Raw genomic sequence first — 21,711 nt, 5'->3', positions numbered from 1 at the left:
CCCCAGCTGGTATTTACAGGTATTGCAGAATGGCTGCCCCTTGGTATTCTTCCCTTTTCCTCCCTTGGTATTCTACTGTTAATTGAATTGGCTCGTTAGCACGGATCCCCCCACTTGGTAAGGCAACTCCCATCTTTTCATGTGCTGTGTATTTATACCTGCTACTGTATTTTCCACGCCATGCATCTGATGAAGTGGGTTTAGCCCATGAAAGCTTATGCCCAAATACATTTGTTAGTCTCTAAGGTGCCACAAGGACTCCTCGTTGTTTTTGCTCCAGCTGGGAAACTAGGCAACCTGCCTATCCAAGGAGCCATCCTGCTGGGCTGCCCCTGTCCTCAGGGAGCTGCCCTTGACAGGAAACCAGCCTCCTAACTCCTCGGGGAGACTGGGAGCTGGGGCCTGCCCAGCCAGCTACCCCAGACTGGGGATCCTGGAAGCCTGGGCTGTCAAGGAACTGCCAGCATCTGAGCCTGGGTTTCTAGCCAATCAGCTCCCATTCAGCCCAGCAGGCTGGCTGCTGAAGAGCAGGACATCTGAGCTGGTATGAACCAGGTTTTGGATTGAACCCTGGCTGGGTCCACTGAAATTTTGTCAAGTTCCTGTAGAACGTTTTGATTTCAACAAATCAACATTTTCCAGCAGAAAAATGTTCCAGCCAAAAAGTCCCATCCAACTCTGCTCACTTCACGGAAAAACAGTTGGGAAGAGTCATCTTCAGTACGTTCTCCCTGCACCTCTGTCTTTAGACCAATGGTGCGCAAACTTTCCCAGTTGTGTCCCCTTACCAGTAATGGAATCTGCCTGTGCTCCCCCCACCCATTACTGCACAGCCAAGGCTCCCTCAGCAGAGGAGCTTGGGCTGAAGGCAGAGCCTGGGGCGGAACTGGGGATAGGGGAGGAGCTGGTCTGGGATGGAGAGGGAATGACAGCAGAGCTGGGATGGGGGTGGAGCTGGGGTTGAGGGTGGAGTGGAACTGTGGGCGGATCTGGCCTGGAGGCATGGTGCTCCCACCCCAATCCCTATGGGGGCTGGCCCGGGGCTGGAGACAGAGCGGGACTGGGGGTTGACAGGGTTGGGGGAGGAGCAAGGCTGGGGGTGGAGTTGGTCTGGGAGCAGAGCGGGGACAGAAGCATGGCGCTCCCTCCCTGCTACCTGTAGGGGCTGGCCCACTACATACCCCCCCGAATGTTCCTCCCTAGGGGGCGCTCCCCACAGTTTGGGGACCACTGCTTTAAAGATGTTTCTGGATGTTCTCCAAGCTGAGCATTTGTAGCAAGATGCCTTCTACATGGAAGGACAAGGTAGAAGAGCAATAATAATTGTAAAGTAAAAGTAATGCCCTTAAATAACCATGACTGGGTTTTCAAAGGAGCCCAAGTTAGCTGCCCAACTCCGACTGCATTTCAGTGGCAGCTGGGCACTGTAACAGGGTGGCCAGCCCCTTTAACAGCCAGAGGCCTGGAGCTGGCCAGGCCCATACAATTAGCCCTGCCTTCCACAGCTGGGATGGGGCGTGGGGTTTCATTAGTGGAACCAGCAGGGTTTGCAGGAGCTGATTCTTCGATAAGGAGCAGCAGGAAGCAGGGGGGTCCCATGTCTGCACGCTTGCTTAGCTTGTAAAAAGCAACAGAGGGTCCTGTGGCACCTTTGAGACTAACAGAAGTACTGGGAGCATAAGATTTCGTGGGTAAGAACCTCACTTCTTCAGATGCAAGACTTGCATCTGAAGAAGTGAGGTTCTTACCCATGAAAGCTTATGCTCCCAGTACTTCTGTTAGTCTCAAAGGTGCCACAGGACCCTCTGTTGCTTTTTACAGATTCAGACTAACACGGCTACCCCTCTGATACTTGCTTAGCTTGCTTACTCACAGAGGGAAAGAACACGAGTGAGGCTGAGGGAGAGATTTCAGCAGACGCCTGCCAAGGCAGGGAATGGCTGCTGGGTGGGAATAGGCTCCAGCAGGAAACCCAGAGGAAGCAGGTGGGAACTGAGAGACTACAGTGGGAAATGGGAAAGACTACAGAGGCTGCTGAGCATAGGCAGCCTCTGGGCGGGGACCTTGAGTCTTTAAAGGACAGACGAGGCAGAGAAGGTCTGGCGGGAAAGACTAGGAGTGGGAACATGTGGAAGATTTGAGAACTCTGTTTTGGGAGTCTAGGGAGAACTGCTGAACTTGAGAAGAGTTTTTCTGATAATTTGAGTTATAGGCCAGAACTGAAGAAAAGGGAAACCGAGGCAGGGATGCTGCAGAGTGACCGCAGGCCATGAGCAAGCTCTTAGGAGGCAGCTGGCCCATGGACAGGCACCTAACTTCTTTATGTTGCTGTGATAATCCCAGCCTATGCCGATAGCTGGAAATCTGTTTTGAGACACAGTGGGTTTTAACCTGATGATGTCCCTTTGAATGTCATTATGTTTAATGCAGGTTATTTGTAATGCAACGGGACAAAGTTTGCATAGGAGATTTTCTTTTCTCTATTCATTTAATCTGGCATTTGGCCAGGGTTACAATCTACTGTTTTCTCTGTTTCTACAACAGCAGTACTAACAGCTATAGCATGATGTCTGCCTATATCCTCAGCAAACTTAACGAGAGCTGTGAGCATGTGGCATCTTGGCCCCGACTCTGTGCCATACCTTGAATCACAGGCCACGGGGGTAAAGTCCAGCTTGTGTTTTGTTTGGAAGATGAAGGTCTTGGTTCGAAGCTCCAGGATAGAAAGTGGTTGGAGCGGAGTTGCGATGGCAAACAGAGCCAGCTGGGGAGGCCTGAGGGTCCCATCTTCTGTTCTCTTTTGCTGCCCATGGAGGAGTTTCAAACGGCCGTGGAAATTCAAGGCCTTTGGGGAAGAAGGAAAAAGTGGGGATGACAAAGATATACACTAGTGACATGGATCATTCATATCAAAATCTCTCCATTCAACTCCCCACCACTGTAGCATCTGGGCACCACACAGACATTACTGAATATATCCCTCGTGAGCTGGGGAAAATTATCCCTGTTTCACAGATGATAAGACACTGCCATTATCCCTACTGGGCACATGAGAAACAGAGGCACAGTGAGATTTGCCCCAGGGCACACAGAGAGTTGAACATGGTTCTTCTGAGGTTCAGGGCAGGGCCTTGGCCTCCAGGCCATCCTTCCTCTTACTGTCTCATCTCAAAATCCCAATGTCCAGAGAAAGCTTGAGCCTGGCAGAGTTCTGTGGACTCCCCACAGCGTGGCATGAATGGGGAAATATCCCAATACTCCCCAACAACTCTGGTCAGGTTTGCACCACCCCACAGCAGAAACTAGCACCTACTCGAAAAGCCAGGCTCAGAGTCTGTTCCCGGGGGTGTGGCTGTCATGGGACAAGTGCAGCAAGGGAGCAAGACCTAGATCCTCAAAGGTATTTAAGCACCTAGCTTCCATTGAGAGGTAGGTGCCTAAATCTCTCTGGGATCCGATCCGAGCCCAAATGCCTTGCTGGCTGGATTACCAGGAATCCCGAGGAGTTGTCCAACAAGCAACGGAAGCGACAGATGAAGCTTCTTTCTAAGAAGGAGGAATTCTCAGGTGGCAGGTGCTGGGGGTCATCCATGGTGGTGGTGCTGCTGTCTACATGAGGCATGGCTGGGAAACCAAATCAAAACAAGAGAGAATGTATTCATCTGGTTTGAAATCACTTCAGAACATTCCTGTTATGCTGAGTTCTTAATGTCCACCAGGCATGGAGGAAAGGCTTGGACAATGCAGTTTGGAATGAACGAGCCTCTTGGAGCCTGTTCTCCTCTCCATACACATGCAGCGATCCCGTTCATCTTCTCAGAAGACACTCGAGCACATTGGAAGCTGAGCAGACCCCTAATTATAGCACTGTGTGAGAGTCAGTTGGCATTCCCAGCACAAGTGCTTCTTTTCTGGGGTCTGTCCCTTGGCTTTAGAGGGATGATCTGGCATCAAGCTTGCCAGGCACTGTCTCCGTCCAGAATAGAATAAGGTGCTGTAATTGATTAAATTGGAAATTAATTCAGCCCTTTTAAAGTTTCATGCCTGTGAATAATGTATCATGCATATACACAGACGCACCCTAAGGCCCTGATTCTCCAAAGACTGAGACACATGCTTAGCTTTCTATATTGTTTGTAACCACTGAAGTCAGCATGCACGTGCTTAAGTCTTTGCAGGATGGGGGCCTACAGGCTATCATCTAAGCTTGGGTAGGTGGATGCCAGCTAATGAAGGCAAGAGAGTTCTTTTCTCTTACATCAGCTCTAGACATCCAGTGGACTGCTTATGTGCTTATGTGAATCCAGAAGCTTCAAATTAGGTGGTGAAATCTGTCAGAAGAAATTAGCAGCCCATAATATGGTCTGATAATTTTTTCCTATTTAAAAAAAAAAAAAAATATGGCCAAACATACATGATTACAGTCAGTCCCAGGGCTAGTGCCGCAAGCATTTTTAGCAGGCATCTCAAACAGTATTTAGCCACTAATTCATCAGTGTTGTAATAAACATGGCTTTAAAGGCAGACAGGGAGCAATTCCTGCCTCACAGGCATATACCACATAGACTAGAGTGATGCCAATGACGGAGAACACATATTCGCTGTTGGTCCTCTCTTTTTTGTTACTAAAGAGAGCTTCAATTCTAAAAAGCCCCCTGGGAGTAAATTCTCTCATGGTCTTGATCTACACAAGCATAGGAAATGCAGAGTAAGGCCAGGCCAGCATTAGATATTTGTCAGTACAGTAATGAGGGTTAGCGGGTGATTTTTTTATGACATATCTACACTGACAAAAGTCCTAGTGTAAATACAATAAAAACTATATCAGCAAATGCACACTTTAGCTGGTATAAGCTGCATCGACACGAGAAGGATTTGTCAATATAGTTATACCAGTATGGCTACATCAGCAAGCCTTTTCTACTGTCTTAGGGCATGTCTACACCCCAGCTCGAAGGGTGCTTCCAAGGGTGTGTAGTCACCTGAGTATGTACCCAGGGTGGGGTAGGTTTGTACTCAGGTGGTATGCACGAGCCCTTGCCTGTGCCACCGTGGCCACACTGCTATTTTCCAGCAGAGTTGGCACACGTCTGTGTACCCACATGGGGAAGTGCCCTCCCACCTGCTGTGTAGATGTACTCTGCGCGCTAGTTCCTCATTCTGTTGAGCCATCTGAGGTGCAATGATGAGCCTGTTGAACATGATTCACCTTGGGCATTGCTGCCCCATCTCAAACCTTCCCTTTGGCTGGAAGGGTCATTCTGAAAGATGTAGCCAGGTGACTTGAGTTTCATCTGAGTCCTTCAGGTTTTCAGCCTGAATATGGCCTAGGACTCTGTTGGTCTTTTCTATGGATGATCTCCTAGGGATGGACAGGGCTCAGGCATTGTCAGCTCTTAGCCAGCCTTCACCCTGTTGCCCAATAAGCATTGTTGGCTCTTTTGAAGGCTCTGGAAGGGCCAGGCAGGAGAACATTCCCTGCCACTATGAGGACTCGGGCACTGATGCACCTCGGTCCTTCCGATTCTCTGCCTGTGCAGACCATGGACTGTCACGCTTTAGTCTAATTTTGGTTGCTGGGTTTAGTGTACAGGTGCTGGTGTTGGCCTGTGACATACAGGAAGTCACACTAGATGGTGCTCCGTTCTGGCCTTAAACGCTATGATTCGGTGTTGTGGTGAGTCTTCCCCGTAGGAGCTGCCAGAGGTGGAGTTGTGCAATGGTTCCTTTGGCTCACAGGGATCTATGCTGCCGTCCCTGCTTGCTCTGTGTACGGGGGTCTGCTTGGAAAGGCCGTGAGATGTTCTGGGTGGGTGGCAGTGCCACCATCATGCTGATGGAAAGTCAGTCTTATGCATCAGATCTAGGTGCTGCCTCATGATTTTTTCAAGGTTTTCTTGGACAGAGACTCCCACTGATTCTGATGGGCACTGGTCAGGCATGGAGCCAAAAAGATATTATACCCTGGCTCTTACCCCTCTCTTCTCAAAGCCATATGTGGAGGTCTAGCTTCCCATTCTGTGGGAGGCCATGAATGGAAACCCTGCACCACCCTGAGAAGGGTAGAGTGGGTTTGGCTCTCTCTCGAGAGATTTTGTTTCCATTTTAAACAAGCTGGTAGATCCAGCTTAGACACACTGGCGCGAGTTTATTGGCTCCTCCATTCCTTGACCTTTCTAACTGGCTTGGCTCTCCATAGCCCATCGAAACAGATTTGATTCTCTCACTAAGAATAAGTTTTCTTCAGAACAGCATCCTGCTCAAAGCAGCCACAAATTGCATTGCCAGCTCTCCCCCCCTCCCCGGCCTTTCATAGGCTGGGCTGTAATGTAAGGCCAGGGTTCCCAATGGGATTGCAGTTCCATTGTGCTTTACAGCCCTTGTTTGCTTTAGCACTTTAGGCTTGTCAGTCTCCATGGGGCTTTTCCTGTAGAGCTCATTGAGGGAGCAGTAGTCACGGCTCTCACTGCACAAACAGTCTTGTGTTCCCTCAGCCCTGGTCACTCACCGGCTGTGCCTCGCTCCGGTTCCTTGTATGGAGGCAGGTTTAGGGACCAATGCAGCTGGCACTGGAACATGGCTCGATCGTCCCGTGTGGATCAGCTCAAACACACTCTGGTAGATGATGTCTGACTGAAAAAAAATCAAAGGGAATGCGCCACTGAATGCCCACTCAGCTGGGAGACACATGGAGCAAGAACTGAAGGGCACAACTAATTCATCGCAGCAGCACTGCTCTGCAGCCCGTATCCCCGCCTGTGGCTCTACACCTGTGCATGGTCTGGCTTCCTCAGCTCTGCCAGACTGACTAAGTGTCGCAGGCCGACCCTATGACAACTGCCACGGAGACAAGTGTACAGCAAAGCGGTTAAATCAGTCACATGTTAGAGTCATTCAGACTAGCTGGAGAATGAAGGCTCTGAAAGTGGGGCTATAATCTTATGACTTGTTTTACTGTGGCATTCAAAGCCAGAGGCCCCCTGGCTGGGAAGCATTGCTCTGGGTTAATTCTTTGATGCTGAATTACAAAGTAACAGTTTCAGCTGAAAGCCAACTGTTAGCAACAGAAAAATAGAAATAAACATTACAAACACTACCTGATTTCCCTGCTGGCACCATGTTCAATGTTTGGTCCATAGTCTCTTCCCAGGCCACCTGCTGTACAAGACCTGTGCACAGCAATCTTTAAAACTACCTATAAGCCTAGGCCACCAAGTGCCTTTTCAGGTTGAGCCTCTCCCGGGGTCAGGAATGTTAAGATCCAGGATTCTGTTCCAAACTGTTTGCTATGTGAAGTGTTCCCTATGCACGGGCTAACGGGAGCAGCACGCCCCAACTGGTTTGGATTTGTTCCCTCCATCAAAAGGCAAGACAGACAAGTTTAAACATTTTAAATGACTCGTACGCTGGTTGTACAGCGAGGAGCTGTGCTAAACGTTCACAGCCAAATGAGAAAAGTACAAGAGGGAACAATTTGAAATTGCTGGGGGTGGAGTTCAAAACTCTTGTAAGGCCCATCCTGGACCCTCCGTTCCACAACGCTGCTCCCATTTGACAGATGTAGGGCCAGGAGCCTTCCTCAAATTCTGGCTACACAATTGATCTTCTTGTGTGTCTCCTTGGGCTGGGGATAGAGGGGACAAAAATGATCTCCTATGCCCTCCCCCTTTTAGGGGATAACTGGCTGGCCTGTACCTCCTACCCGTCGGTCTTCAGGGGTTGGCAAAGAGACGCTTGTCCCTTCCCACCCACCAATCCATGGGAAGGCTCTTTGGGGAAAGAGGGCACCAGCTGGAGTACAGGGAATGCCCCGCTCTTGCTATTAACAACCCTGCATTGAGCCTCTGAGGTCTTTTCAGAGTTGCCCTGTGTGGGGCTAGGAAAGGGACGCAACTAGAGAAACTCAACTCTGGTTCAGCTGAGGAGTCTGACATGTCAGGGAAAACATAACTCAAAGAGATGGCAGAATCCCCACACTAGCTCCGCCGCCCTGGGAACATGGGAAGTGCTTTGGAGCTGGTGCTGGATACGAAGAGGCTGTAACTCTGCAGTGTGCGGCATGGCTCCGCGTTACCAAGTAACAGCAGTGACTTCCCTGCAGCAGGTTCTGTAGCTGCCTGTCACTGCCAGGATGGGCTCCTGTTCTCAGCCCAGCCACCTCGCACTGCAGCTGTATCCCGTATGCTGCAGCCAGACAGGAGATTAAAACCAACGACGCTCTTGTGTTTTTAAAAAAGGGCACTGCCAAGACCTTGATAGAAAGTTGTGCAATGTTTTTTTATTCTTGGTGACTAACAGCAGCCCACTGGAAGCTTTGATAAAAAAAAAAAAATCCTTTTCTTGCCACATGTGCTGTTGCCAGGAGGTAAGGTTTGATTTTCCCTGGCAAGGCCTTCTTCAAAATTTTTACCTTTTGGGATAAACTCTGCACTGTGGCGATGGCTTCACAACATTCTGATGCTGTCACATTCCACCATGGGCCATTTTAGACCTGTTGTTAACAGGATCTTACACTAGATCTGAATTTGTCCCCAACAATAAGAGGATATCCTGTAAGATATGGGCTTGCTGCAGAAATTTCTGGGAGTTATGCAGGAGGTCAGAGTAGGTGATCATTCTGGCCTAAAACTATGCTGACCATATACTTATGTGACTATACTACTTATATAGTCACATTACTGTAGTATCTGAGCACCTCACAATATTTACCAGGCTCCATGTAAGCAGTGTATCCGGTGTTTTGGCTTGCTGGCTTGTATTTAAAGACCCTTCGGATGTCTTACAAATGTGGGACAAGTTCATTAAAACTAAGATGACCTCACTTTCCCCCCTAGTTTTATAGGACCTCTAATTAAAAATCATGTAAACTTGCTACTATGTCTTTAGCATTCAAAGCATGATACTGTGCCAAACTTCGAAACAAACAGAATGGGAAGAAACTGGATTTAATGTAAACAGAACCTAATCATGCTAAATGTTAGCGACAAGAGATAGGGCAGAGAATAAGTAGAAGTGTGCCATTCTTCAACCCCTAAAGTGCTACCTGATAGCTATTTTTGACATAAATGCAAATCAAGGAAGGAAACGCTTTGGAGAATAAAATGAAGTGAGGTAGGTTGTTAATACACTGCATCTAATGCTACGAATAGTCAATAAAATTACAGTTGATTGTTTGGTTCTGTGGAGGGGACTGTGTTCAAAGCTGGCAACATTTTTTGCAATAACTTTTTCCAGAGAAAAATGCAGATGTGGCAACATGGAAACATTCTGTGAATTCATGTCGATTTCAACAAATTAATTACTGAAAAAAATTGAATGTTTTGTTTCAACATTTTCTAAACAAAAGGTTTCAACTTTTTGGTTCAAAAGTTCCTTTAATTTTCATTTAAAAAAAACACTGTAAAAATGTTGTAAATGGTTGGAATCCAAACAAAACATTTTTATTTTGTCAAATGAAATGTTTCATTTTCACCCACAACAATATTTTTTCCAAATTGATTTCCTGAAAATTTTGAAAAATGTTGGGTTTGGTTTGACCCAAAACAATTGTTTTTTGTGACTGTATGTGTGTGGGTGAGAAAGAGAGAGAGAGAGAGAAAGAGAACTGCTAACAAACAAACATTTGTCTACCTCTGTTTATGGTGGGAAACGTAATAGGCACTAAGATGGGAGCTGACATTTCAGCTCTTGGCATTTCACAAACTACAGAAAAAAAGAAAAAAATCCTACTGAGGTTGTTGCCTTTTTCCAGATGAGATGAAGCAGAAGGCTTATTTCAGAACCCAACACGGTGAAAAAATATGTTACCTTTGGATAGTGCTTTTATAATCACACTGTGGCAGGAAACAAAATATATCTTTCACAAGAAGGAATTGTGTAAAGAGAATATACATGTATACTCCATACAATTTCTAACTTTAAGGCTTCATTGTACACCCTTATTTCTGTCCCTTTGTGCATATGTGTTACGACACCGTCTTTAATGACATAAGCATGTTGTTTTTCTCAAATCATGCCCTGAGGGAAATCCTGGCCCCATTGAAGTCAATGGGAGTTTTGCTACGGACGAGGTAACACAGCTGCATTCGGGTTTGAAATGCTGCCTCCCTTAACTGCAATTCTGAAGATGGCTGAGTTCACCATGAAGCCTATTAGCTGGGCTACAAACACACCAGCAAATGTTCATTATTACTCTGCTTTACTTAACAGACCTGCTTTGCTGGTGCCCTACATCTGGCCTAGGTCACTTCCACCAGTGCAAAGCATGCACACTCACTTTGCACAGGAAAATGATGAATCCGGCACAATGCGCAGCAAGGGAAGTGCAGTTTAATGCTATAATTACATACTTTGAAACTCTATAGCAGTGATACTCAGATCGCAGTGGTTCCGGAGCCAAATTAGCGATCATTATCCAAAAGAGCCACAGTACTGTGAACTCATCGTTTTATTTACTATAGTACTATATATTCCTATTTAATCAGTATGAGAGGGAAATATTTAGTGTGTGTGTGTGTATACACACACACACACACACACACACACATACACACATACATATACATATTTATTTAGGGCTGCCAAGCGATTAAAAAAATTAATCGTGATTAATTACACTGTTAAACAATAATAGAATATCATTTATTTAAATATTTTTGGATGTTTTTCTACATTTTCAAATATGTTGATTTCTATTACAACACAGAATACAAAGTGTACAGTGGTCACTTTATATTTATTATTGATTACAAGTATTTGCACTGTAAAAAAACCAAAAGAAATAGTATATTTCAATTCACATCATACAAGTACTGTAGTGCAATCTCTCAGGGCCGCCCAGAGAGGGGGGGCAGGGGGGGCAAGTGGGGCAATTTGCCCCAGGCCCCACAGGGGCCCCCACGAGAATGTCGGAGGCTCGCCTTCGCCTTCCCCCATCCCCCAGCGTCTCAGCATGCCGCGTCCAGGAGTGGCCCTGGACAGCGCTACAGCGGCGGGGCCCGGGCGGGGCCTGAGGTCCTCCCGCTCAGAGCTGCTTGGTAAGGGGGCAGGGCTGCGAGCTGGGGTGGGCCGAGCGGCAGGAGCTCCTGGACGCAGCTCGCTCTGGGAGAGGAGGGAGCTGGGGGTAAGTGGCATGGTAAGCCCCGCTGAGCCGGGCACCCCCTGACCCCATCCCCCACCAAGCCCTGTCCCCCAGCTCAGAGCCCAGCCTCTCTGAGCCAGGCACCCCCCGACCCCATCCCCCTGCAGCCCTGACCCCCAGCTCCAAGCCCAGCCCCTCTGAGTCAGGCACCCCCCGACCCCATCCCCCCGCAGCCCTGACCCCCAGCTCCGAGCCCAGCCCCTCTGAGCCGGGCACCCCCCCCTGACCCCATCCCCCCCGCAGCCCTGACCCCCAGCTCCGAGCCCAGCCCTCTGAGCCAGGCACCCCCCTGACCCCATCCCCCCCACAGCCCTGACCCCCAGCTCCGAGCCCAGCCCCTCTGAGCCAGGCACCCCCCTGACCCCATCCCCCCCACAGCTCTGACCCCCAGATCCAAGCCCAGCCCCTCTGAGCCAGGCACCCCCTGACCCAGAGTCCAGCTCCCCACCCAGCCCTGGGCAAAAGTAGCACCACCCCCAGGTAGCGACAGCCCATTGGCACCAACCATCACCATCACCCAGTGACAGCCCATTATGTAATTGCAAATGTATACATACCATTAAAGCATTTAATGTTGTTAAATAATATATTTTGTGTATTTTCAAATTATTAAAAAATAATTTTTGAATGTATTTCACTGGTTATTTTTTACATTTCTAAATACATGTTACTATAGTATTGCAACTTTTTTTTATGGAAGGGCCCCCCAAAATTGCTTTGCCCCAGGCCCCCTGAATCCTCTGGGCAGCCCTGCAATCTCTTTATCATGAAAGTTGAACTTACAAATGTAGAATTATGTACAAAAACCCCTGCATTGAAAAATAAAACAGTGTAGAGCTTGCCAGTCCACTCAGACCTACTTCTTGTTCAGCCAATCACTCAGAGAATTTTGTTTACATTTGCAGGAAGAAAAATAATGCTGCCCACTTCTTGTTTACAATGTCACTTGAAAGTGAGAACAGATGTTCTCATGGCACTGTTATAGCCGGCGTTGCAAGCTATTTATGTGCCAGATGCACTAAAGATTCATATGTCCCCTAATGATTCAACCACCATTCCAGGGGACATGCATTCATACTGATGACTGGTTCTGCTTGATAACAATCCAAACCAATGTGGACTGACACTTTCATTTTCATTATCTGAGTCGGACATCACTGGACAAGCACTGGAATGGGTTACCTAGGGAGGTGGTGGAATCTCTTTCCTTAGAGGTTTTTAAGGTCAGGCTTGACAAAGCCCTGGCTGGGATGCTTTAGTTGGGAATTGGTCCTGCTTTGAGCAGGGGGTTGGACTAGATGACCTCCTGAGGTCCCTTCCAACCCTGATATTCTATGATCACCAGCAGAAGGTTGATTTCCCTTTTTGGTAGTTCAGGTTCTGTAGTTTCTGCATCAGAGAGTTGCTCTTTTAAGACTTCTGAAAGCATGCTCCACACCTCGTCCCTCTGAGATTTTGGAAGGCACTTCAGATTCTTAAACCTTGGGTCAAGTGCTGTAGCTATCTTTAGAAATCTCACATTGGTACCTTCTTTGCATTTTGTGAAATCTGCAGTGAAGGTGTTCTTAAAATGAACATGTGCTGGGTCATCATCCGAGACCGCTATAACATGAACTATATGGCAGAATGCGGCTAAAACAGAACAGGGGATATATAATTTCCTCCCCCCCCCCCCCCCCCCCGAGGAATTCAGGTCACAAATTTAATTAACACATTATTTTTTTAACGAGTGTCATCAACATGGAAGCATGTCCTCTGGAATGGTGATCGAAGCATGAAGGGGCATACAAATGTTTAGCATATCTGGCACGTAAATACCTTGCAATGTCGGCTACAAAAGTGCCATATAAATGCCTGTTCTCAATTACTGGTGACACTGTAAATAAGAAGAGGGCAGCATTATCTCCCGTAAATGTAAACAAACTTGTTTGTCTTAGTGATTGGCTGAACAAGAAGTAGGACTGAGTGGACTTGTAGGCTCTGAAGTTTTACTTTGTTTTGTGTTTGAGTGCAGTTATGTAACAAAAAATCTACATTTGTAAGTTGCACTTTCACGACAAAGAGATTGCACTACAGTACTTGTGAATTGAAAAATACTATTTCTTTTGTTTGTCATTTTTACAGTGCAAATATTTGTAATAAAAATAATATACACTTTGATTTCAATTACAACACAGAATACAATATATATGAAAATGTAGAAAAAATATCCAAAATATTTAATAAATTTCAATTGGTATTCTATTGTTTAGCAGTGCAATTAAAACTTTTATTAATCATAATTAATTTTTTTAATTGTGATTAATTTTTGTGAGTTAATCATGTGAGTTAACTGCGATTAATCAACAGCCCTAATATATATGTGTGTGTGTGTGTGTGTGTGTGTGTGTGTGTGTGTGTGTGTATAATTATTCTCACAACAAAATGACTGACCAAGTATTATTTTAGCAAATGTAATTGGTTAATAACATCCTGATTGGTTATTAATTGAACCACATAGTGTTTTAATATTATGTGCTGCAAAGAGCTGAAAGAGATGCATTAAAGAGCTTCTTGCAGCTAGCAAGCCTCAGTCTGAGTATCACTGGTCTATAATTACATCTGCATCAAACTATACACACACCAAGGGCCAGAGTAAAGGCTGTAGGTAGAGTTATTGTTAAAATTATTGCAGAGGGGCATGGTTCTGCTGAGCACCCTTTACTCAGTAAGTTAACTAGGAGTGCAGAAGGTTCTCAGCGCCTTACAGAATTGAGCCCTATTCTTTTTTTGTATCACTACTTTATTAATATATGGAGATATACCTATCTCATAGAACTGGAAGGGACCCTGAAAGGTCATCAAGTCCAGCCCCCTGCCTTCACTAGCAGGACCAAGTACTGATTTTGCCCCAGATCCCTAAGTGGCCCCCTCAAGGACTGAACTCACAACCCTGGGTTTAGCAGGCCAATGCTCAAACCACTGAGCTATCCCAAATACTTCCCAAGCCTCCTGTCAATCATTCTGATTCAGGACCCCACCTGAGGCTGTCAAATCTCACACTCCAGGTGACTTTTTAGGGGAAATCTTCTCAGGCTGTTTGTTTTGCAAACCAGCTAGTCTCTCTAGCACCACAAAAAGTCACAATGACCTGGCTTCAAATCCCAGCTTCAGTCACAATGAAAATGAGTGTGGTAACCTCCTGCTTCTCCTACTGACTTTACTCATCAGAAGTCCAGGACTAATGCTGCTTAAGACTAAGGGTATGTCTACACTAGAAATGTAAGTCAACCTATATTATTAGGTCGTTACAGCCACTGCAGTAATGCATTTCCACACCAGGGGTGCTACTACCAACCTAAGAAGGGCAGTGTGGGGAGCTGAGAATCCAGTCTGCCCCCCTCTCCTCTCCCCTTTGGGTTTGGGTCCAAAGCCACCAAAGCGTCTCCCCTCCCTGTTCCCTGCCAAGAGCCGGGGGAAACTGCCTAGGGCTTCTCGCCCCAGGGAGCGAGGTCCAGCTGCCCCGGCTTCTCCTCCTCCTCCTCCAGGAGCCGGGCAGCCTTGTCAATGTCATGGCTCACCAAGAGGAGGGAGGAAGGCTGTAGTGTAGACACCGACATAATTAGGTCGACATAAGCTGCTTTAGGTCGACCTAAATGTGTAGTGTAGACCAGCCCTGATATACATTGACAGAAGTGGGGATGGGAAAGTGGGCAGCAGAAGTGTGTGAACATAGGTCAGTATAGAGGAGCACTGGCAGAATTGCTCATGGGAACCTTGCACAGAAAATGCTTGTACTCGGTTTTGTGCAATCCAGTGCAATTGGTACCCTGTCTTTTGTGAGCACTGAATTAAACTCACATATTTAACAAACACACATCCCTCCACCATATGTTATAACATATGCTAAAAAGCTTGATTTAAGTCCCAAACAGAAAGGTACACATATGTGGTGTCTGCCAATGCAGTGCATGCACACAGCTCTGTCTGCATGTGCTAACATTATATTAAGGACAGTGTCTGTTTGTTTTCATTATCCCAGGATAATGCAATTGATTTAATAACATAGAGGTTTATGATCTTCCAAGAGAAGAACCAGCATCTCAGCTAGTAATGGACATTAGCAACCGATCACGTTTCAACCACACCATGCTTTTCTTAAATCGGGGAAAAAATGCTACTCACCTGATGAAATCCCAGGTAGTCCTGAACTGTAGGTGAGACGTAGAAAACATAACCCTCTGCTGTGACTGCAATGACAAATCCATTTAGTGCCTGAAAGAAAGAAGAGATCCAGTCCTAGAGGGTGACAACCATCTTTTCTGTGCACGTGCATAGGTTCATGACATGGGGGAAACACCACCGGACTGGGTGTGAACTTGTTACCCAGGGTCCTAGAAATCCCTTTGCCACAGAAAAACATGGAATTTGCATTTTTACAGAGAATTGCTAGTTTTTACATTTTATGAAAAAATAAAAACATATACAGTAGAACCCGGATTATCCGAGCCTCCATTATCCAGCTCTCCGTATTAACTGAACCACCAGCCGCCCAGGGCTGATAGCCATGGGGCAAAACAGATTGAGGGGCATGATGGGGGATTGTAAAGAAAGGTGAGTCTTTGGGCTGTGATTCAGCAAAGCACTAACTTAAGTGCTGTTGATTTCAATGGGTTTTAAATACAGGCTTAAGTGCTCTGAGGAATCAGTGCCTATTTTAGAGATTGTTCACTGCAATTCAGTTGTCTATTTCCTTGACAAATGCCCCTTTTTTTGGATCATTCCTGAACTAATGATTTACCACTGACAGAAACCAGGATGGGGGGTGGTCAGGCCTAGAGATTGGAGCCAGGGGTCAAAACCAGAATCAGAAGGCTAGAGCGGGGCTGGAATGAGGCCAGAGTGAGAGCTAGGCTGGAGCAGGGCTAGGAACAGGGCTAGAGCAAGTTGCCACTGTTAAGCAAGGAAGAGTCCCAAGTCCTAGAGTGACGTTGGGCAGACTAAGCTGCTGTGAGGCTTATATACCTGCCCTGAGAGTCACCAAGCCAGTTCCTGGCTTGTGGATTGGCTGGAGCCTAGCACAGCCTGACTCATCAGTGCATGTGTCTTAATCAGGCATGGTCTACACTACGAAGTTAGGTCGAATTTAGCAGCATTAAATCGAATTAAGCCTGGACACATCCACACGACGAAGCCCTTCTTTTCGACTTAAAGGGCCCTTTAAACCGGTTTCTTTACTCCACCTCCGACGAGGGGATTAGTTCTGTAATCGGCCTTTGCGGGTCGGATTTGGGGTAGTGTGGATGGAATTCGACGTTATTGGCCTCTGGGAGCTATCCCTCAGTGCTTCATTGTGACCGCTCTGGACAGCACTCTCAACTCAGATGCACTGACCAGGTAGACAGGAAAAGCCCTGCGAACTTTTGAATTTCATTTCCTGTTTGCCCAGCGTGGAGAGCACAGAGGACCACGCAGAGCTCATCAGCACAGGTAACCATGATGGAGTCCCAGGATCACAAAAGAGCTCCAGCATGGACCGAATGGGAGGTACGGGATCTGCTCGCCATATGGGGAGACGAATCAGTGCTAGCTGAACTCTGTAGCAGTAAACGAAATGGCAAAATATTAGAAAAAGTCTCAAAGGCCATGAAGGACACAGTGCCGCGTGAAAATTAAGGCGCTAAGGCAAGCCTACCACAAAGCCAGAGAGGCAAACGGAAGGTCCGGGGCAGAGCTGCAAACATGCCGCTTCTATGCGGAGCTGCATGCCATGCTAGGGGGTGCAGCCAGCACTACCCCAACCATGTGCTTTGACTCCATCAATGGAGAATCACGCAACAGGGAAGCGGGTTCGGGGTATGAGGAAGATGATGATGAAGACAATGAAGATAGCTCACAGCAAGGAAGCGGAGAAACCGGTTTCCCCAACAGCCAGGATATGTTTATCACCCTGGACCTGGAACCAGTAACCCCCGATCTCACCCAAGGCATGCTCCCAAACCCTGAGGGCACAAAGGGACCTCTGGTGTGTGTACCTTTGTAAATATTACACATGGTTTAAAAGCAAGCCTGTTTAATTATTAATGATTAATTTGCCCTGGCAATCGCGGCCAATACAGCTACTGGAAAAGTCTGTTAACATGTATGGGGATGGAGCGGAAATCCTCCAGGGACATCTCCAGAAAGCTCTCCTTCATGTACTCCCAAAGCCTTTGCAAAAGGTTTCTGGGGAGGGCTGCCTTATCCCATCCGCCATGGTAGGACACTTTACCATGCCAGGCCAGTAGCACGTAGTCTGGAATCATTGCATAACAAAGCATGGCAGCATATGGTCCCGGTGTTTGCTGGCATGCAGACAACATCCATTCCTTATCTCTCTTTGTTATCCTCAGGAGAGTGATATCATTCATGGTCACCTGGTTGAAATGGGGTGATTTTATAAGGGGACATTCAGAGGTGCCCATTCCTGCTCGGCTGAACAGAAATGTTCCTCACAGTTAGCCACGCGGCGTGGGGAGGGGTGAAGTGATTATCCCAGAGAATTGGGTGTGTGGGGCGGGGGGTAGTTGGGTTTGTGCTGCATGTTAACCCGGAAAATGCAGCCTATCCTTTTACATTGCAAACCCATTTTAAATAGCCAACCTTGGTCCTTGGTATGGGAAATGAGGGCGCTGCTGTTTGAAACCATCCCCACATGTTATGAAGGTTAAAAAAAGCCAAAAGACTGTGGCTTACCATGGCTGCCTGCAAGCCGAATTTTGTTGCCTGGCACTGCGTGAGTGATCTCACACACCAAACCGGCAGAGGAAAAATGCGACCTTGTAACGAAAGCACATGCGCTGTGTAATGTGAACAGCAAAATTTAATGTGAAAGAGTGTACCCATTGTTCTCTAAAATGTGTCTTTTATAACCACCTCTCCATTCTCCTCCACCAGCTGCAAATGTTTCTCCTTCACAGAGGCTAGTGAAGATTAGAAGGAGAAAACGGCAGACTCGGGATGATATGTTCTCGGAGCTCCAGATGTCCTCCCACGCTGACAGAGCACAGCAGAATGCATGGAGGCAGTCAATATCAGAGTGCAAAAAAGCACAATATGAATGAGAGGAGAGTTGGCAGGCTGAATCGTGGGCTAAAGAGAGCAAATGGCGGGCTGAAGAGGATAGGTGGCGTCAGCTTGCTGACAGAAGGCAAGAGTCAATGCTCCGGCTGCTGGAGCATCAAACTGAAATGCTCCAGCGTATGGTTGAGCTGCAGGAAAGGCAACAGGAGCAGAGACCGCCGCTACAGCCCCTGTGTAAATAACAGCCCTCCTCCCCAAGTTACATTGCCTCCTCACCCAGACGCCCAAGAACGCAGTGGGGGGACCTCCGGCCACTCCACCCCAGATGATTGCCCAAGGCTGGCCTTCAATAAGTGTTAAAGTTTTAAACTGCAGTGTGTCCTTTTCCTTCCCTCCTCCCCTACCCCTCCCGGGCTACCTTGGCAGTTATCCCCCTAGTTGTGTGATGAATTAATGAAGAATGCATGAATGTGAAGTGACAATGACTTTATTGCCTCTGCAAGCGGTGCTCGAAGCAGGGAGGGGAGGGTGGTTAGTTTACAGGGAACTAGAGTGAAGGGGGTGGGGGGAGGGTTCATCAAGGAGAAACAAACAGAAGTTTCACACTGTAGCCTGGCCAGTCACAAAACTGGTTTTCAAAGCTTCTCTGATGCGCACTGCTGTACTCTTCTAACCGCCCTGGTGTCTGGCCGCGCATAATCAGCAGCCAGGTGATTTGCCTCAACCTCCCACCCCGCCATAAATGTCTCCCCCTTACTCTCACAGATATTGTGGAGCGCACAGCAAGCAGCAATAACAATTGGAATGTTGGCTTCGCTGAGGTCTATCCGAGTCAGTAAACTGCGCCAGTGCACTTTTAAACGTCCAAATGCACATTCTACCACCATTTGGCACTTGCTCAGCCTATAGTTGAACAGGTCCTGACTACTGTCCAGGCTGCCTGTGTACAGCTTCATGAGCCATGGCATTAAGGGGTAGGCTGGGTCCCCAAGGATAACGATAGGCATTTCAACATCCCCAATGGTTATTTTCTGGTCCGGGAAGAAAGTCCCTTCCTCCAGCTTTTGAAGACGCGAGCATCATGTACCTTTCCCGGCCATCCCACGTTGATGTTAGTGAAACGTCCCTTGTGATCCACCAGGGCTTGCAGCAGCATTGAAAGGTACCCCTTGCGGTTTATGTACTCGGTGGCTTGGTGCTCCGGTGCCAAGATAGGGATATGGGTTCCGTCTATCGCCCCACCACAGTTTGGGAATCCCATTGCAGCAAAGCCATCCACTATGACCTGCACGTTTCCCAGAGTCACTACCCTTGATATCAGCAGGTCTTTGATTACGTTGGCTACTTGGATCACAGCAGCCCCCACAGTAGATTTGCCCACTCCAAATTAATTCCCGACTGACCGGTAACTGTCTGGCATTGCAAGCTTCCACAGGGCTATCGCCACTCACTTCTCAACTGTGAGGGCTGCTCTCATCCTGGTATTCTGGCACTTCAGGGCAGGGGAAAGCAAGTTACAAAGTTCCATGAAAGTGCCCTTATGCATGCAAAAGTTTTGCAGCCACTAGGAATCGTCCCAGACCTGCAACACGATGCGGTCCCACCAGTCTGTGCTTGTTTCCCGGGACCAGAATCGGCGTTCCACACCATGAACCTCCCCCAGTAACACCATGATTTGCACATTGCTGGGGCCTATACTTTGTGAGAGGTCTATGTCCATGTCAATTTCCTCATCACTCTCGTCGCCGCACTGCAATCGCCTCCTCACCTGGTTTTGCTTTGGCATGTTCTGGCTCTACATATACTCCAGGACAATGCGCATGGTGTTCATAGTGCTCATAATTGCCGCGGTGATCTGAGTGGGCTCCATGATCCCAGTGCTATGGCGTCTGGGCTGAAAAAAGGCGTGAAACTATTGTCTGACGGAGGGGCGAGTGACGACATGGCTTACAGGGAATTAAAATCAACAAAGGTGGCTGTGCATCAGGGAGAAACACAAACAACTGTCACACAGAATGGCCCCCCCAAAGATTGAACTCAAAACCCTGGGTTTAGCAGGCCATTGATTTCACGGAGGGAGGGGGAAGCAAATGAATACAGAACAAATCTGGTCCATCTATCTTTTACATCTTAGGCTGGCAGCAGACAGTACAGCATGACTGATAGGCATCGGCATCTTCTGGGTGCTTGGCAGAAGATGCTGTATTACGACTGCTAGCCATCATCATCAAGACGGTTCAATAGGACTGCCGGCAGGACTGAGTCGCCAGGAGACAAAACATGTCTGCCCAGGTGCCCCTGACTGAACTCACTGAGGAGTACGACGACGACGGATACCAGTCATAATACACCATCCACTGCCAAAAGGCAAGGAGCTGCTGCTGTATAGCAATGCAGCCCCACGTCTGCCAGCACCCAGATAGCCGATGACGCCTACCAGTCATACTGCATCGTCTACTGCCAAAAGGCAATTAGCTGCTGCTGTGTAGCAATGCAGTACCATGTCTGCCGGCACCCAGAGGACATATGGTGACGGTGAGCTGAGCTGAGCGGGCTCCATGCTTGCCATGGTATGTTGTCTGCACAGGTAACCCAGGTAAAAAGGCGCAAATCGATTGTTTGCCGTTGCTCTGATGGAGGGAGAGGGGCCTGACGACATGTACCCTGTGACACTGTTTTTGCATCATCAGGCATTGGGATCTCAACCCAGATTTCCAATGGGCGGCGGAGACTGCGGGAACTGTGGGATAGCTACCCACAGTGCAATGCTCCGGAAGTCGACGCTAGCCTCGGTACTGTGGATGCGGTCCGCAGGCTTCATGCACTTAGAGCATTTTATGTGGGGACACACACAATCGACCCGATTTCTATAAAACTGACTTCTATAAATTCGACCTAATTTCATAGTGTAGACATACTCTCAGGCTCTAGTTCAGGGATGACTCATCATTTTACAGTCACAGCCAGTGCTCCGAGTACTCCATCCGCACTGTGTGGCTGGTCAGATAGGCTGCTGTTAGGTTACTGTTTCTGCACACTCACCCAGGTATCCCCACCCCACAAATGCCCAGGCAAACACTGCCACCATCAATACTTGTGGAAATAGAACTGTGGTCCATGTGCATGTGACTGTGTGCCTGAATAATACAGGGTCTGAGGCTGCTACAACTCTTCACTGAAGAGCCTGGCTTTTTAGCTCCAGCTGAAGCAAATCAGACATTTAGCTCCAGAGGCCCCTGATTTAATCCCGGCTGCTATCCAAGATGGTGGCTATCCCCAAATGTATGCATATGTGTATTTGTATATAAATAAACATTAATAAAGCTTTGCACTGGCCACTGTGGCTTAACATAAGGACTGGGGGAGCAGGGAAGGTGGGTGCTGGGTACCTCTGAGGCTGAAATAGGAGCCAGTATTCCCTGCCCTGTGCCCTCTTGCCTCTGAGGCCTCCGATCTATGTGGGACCCTACCCTTACATCTGTGGTGCCTGCAGTTACTTTCTCTCTCTTATTAGAAAGGTGCAAATTCTT

General features: G+C 47.6%; 1 protein-coding gene across 1 annotated transcript in view; it reads right to left on the bottom strand.

The window, feature by feature from the left end:
- Positions 1-21,711, bottom strand: part of LOC101935709 (aryl hydrocarbon receptor) — a 138,012-nt gene that overhangs the window by 20,832 nt on the left and 95,469 nt on the right. The window contains 5 exon segments of the mRNA XM_005311491.4: positions 2,643-2,845; positions 3,491-3,624; positions 6,509-6,590; positions 6,592-6,633; positions 15,305-15,394. Of these exon segments, the coding sequence (XP_005311548.2) occupies positions 2,643-2,845; positions 3,491-3,624; positions 6,509-6,590; positions 6,592-6,633; positions 15,305-15,394 (551 nt within the window).

The sequence above is a fragment of the Chrysemys picta genome, chromosome 11, assembly GCF_011386835.1.
Source record: "Chrysemys picta bellii isolate R12L10 chromosome 11, ASM1138683v2, whole genome shotgun sequence".
In the NCBI taxonomy this organism is placed as follows: Eukaryota; Metazoa; Chordata; order Testudines; family Emydidae; genus Chrysemys; species Chrysemys picta.
The sequence above is the reverse complement of the archived record's forward strand: the minus strand, read 5'-3'. Positions and strand labels throughout refer to the sequence as shown.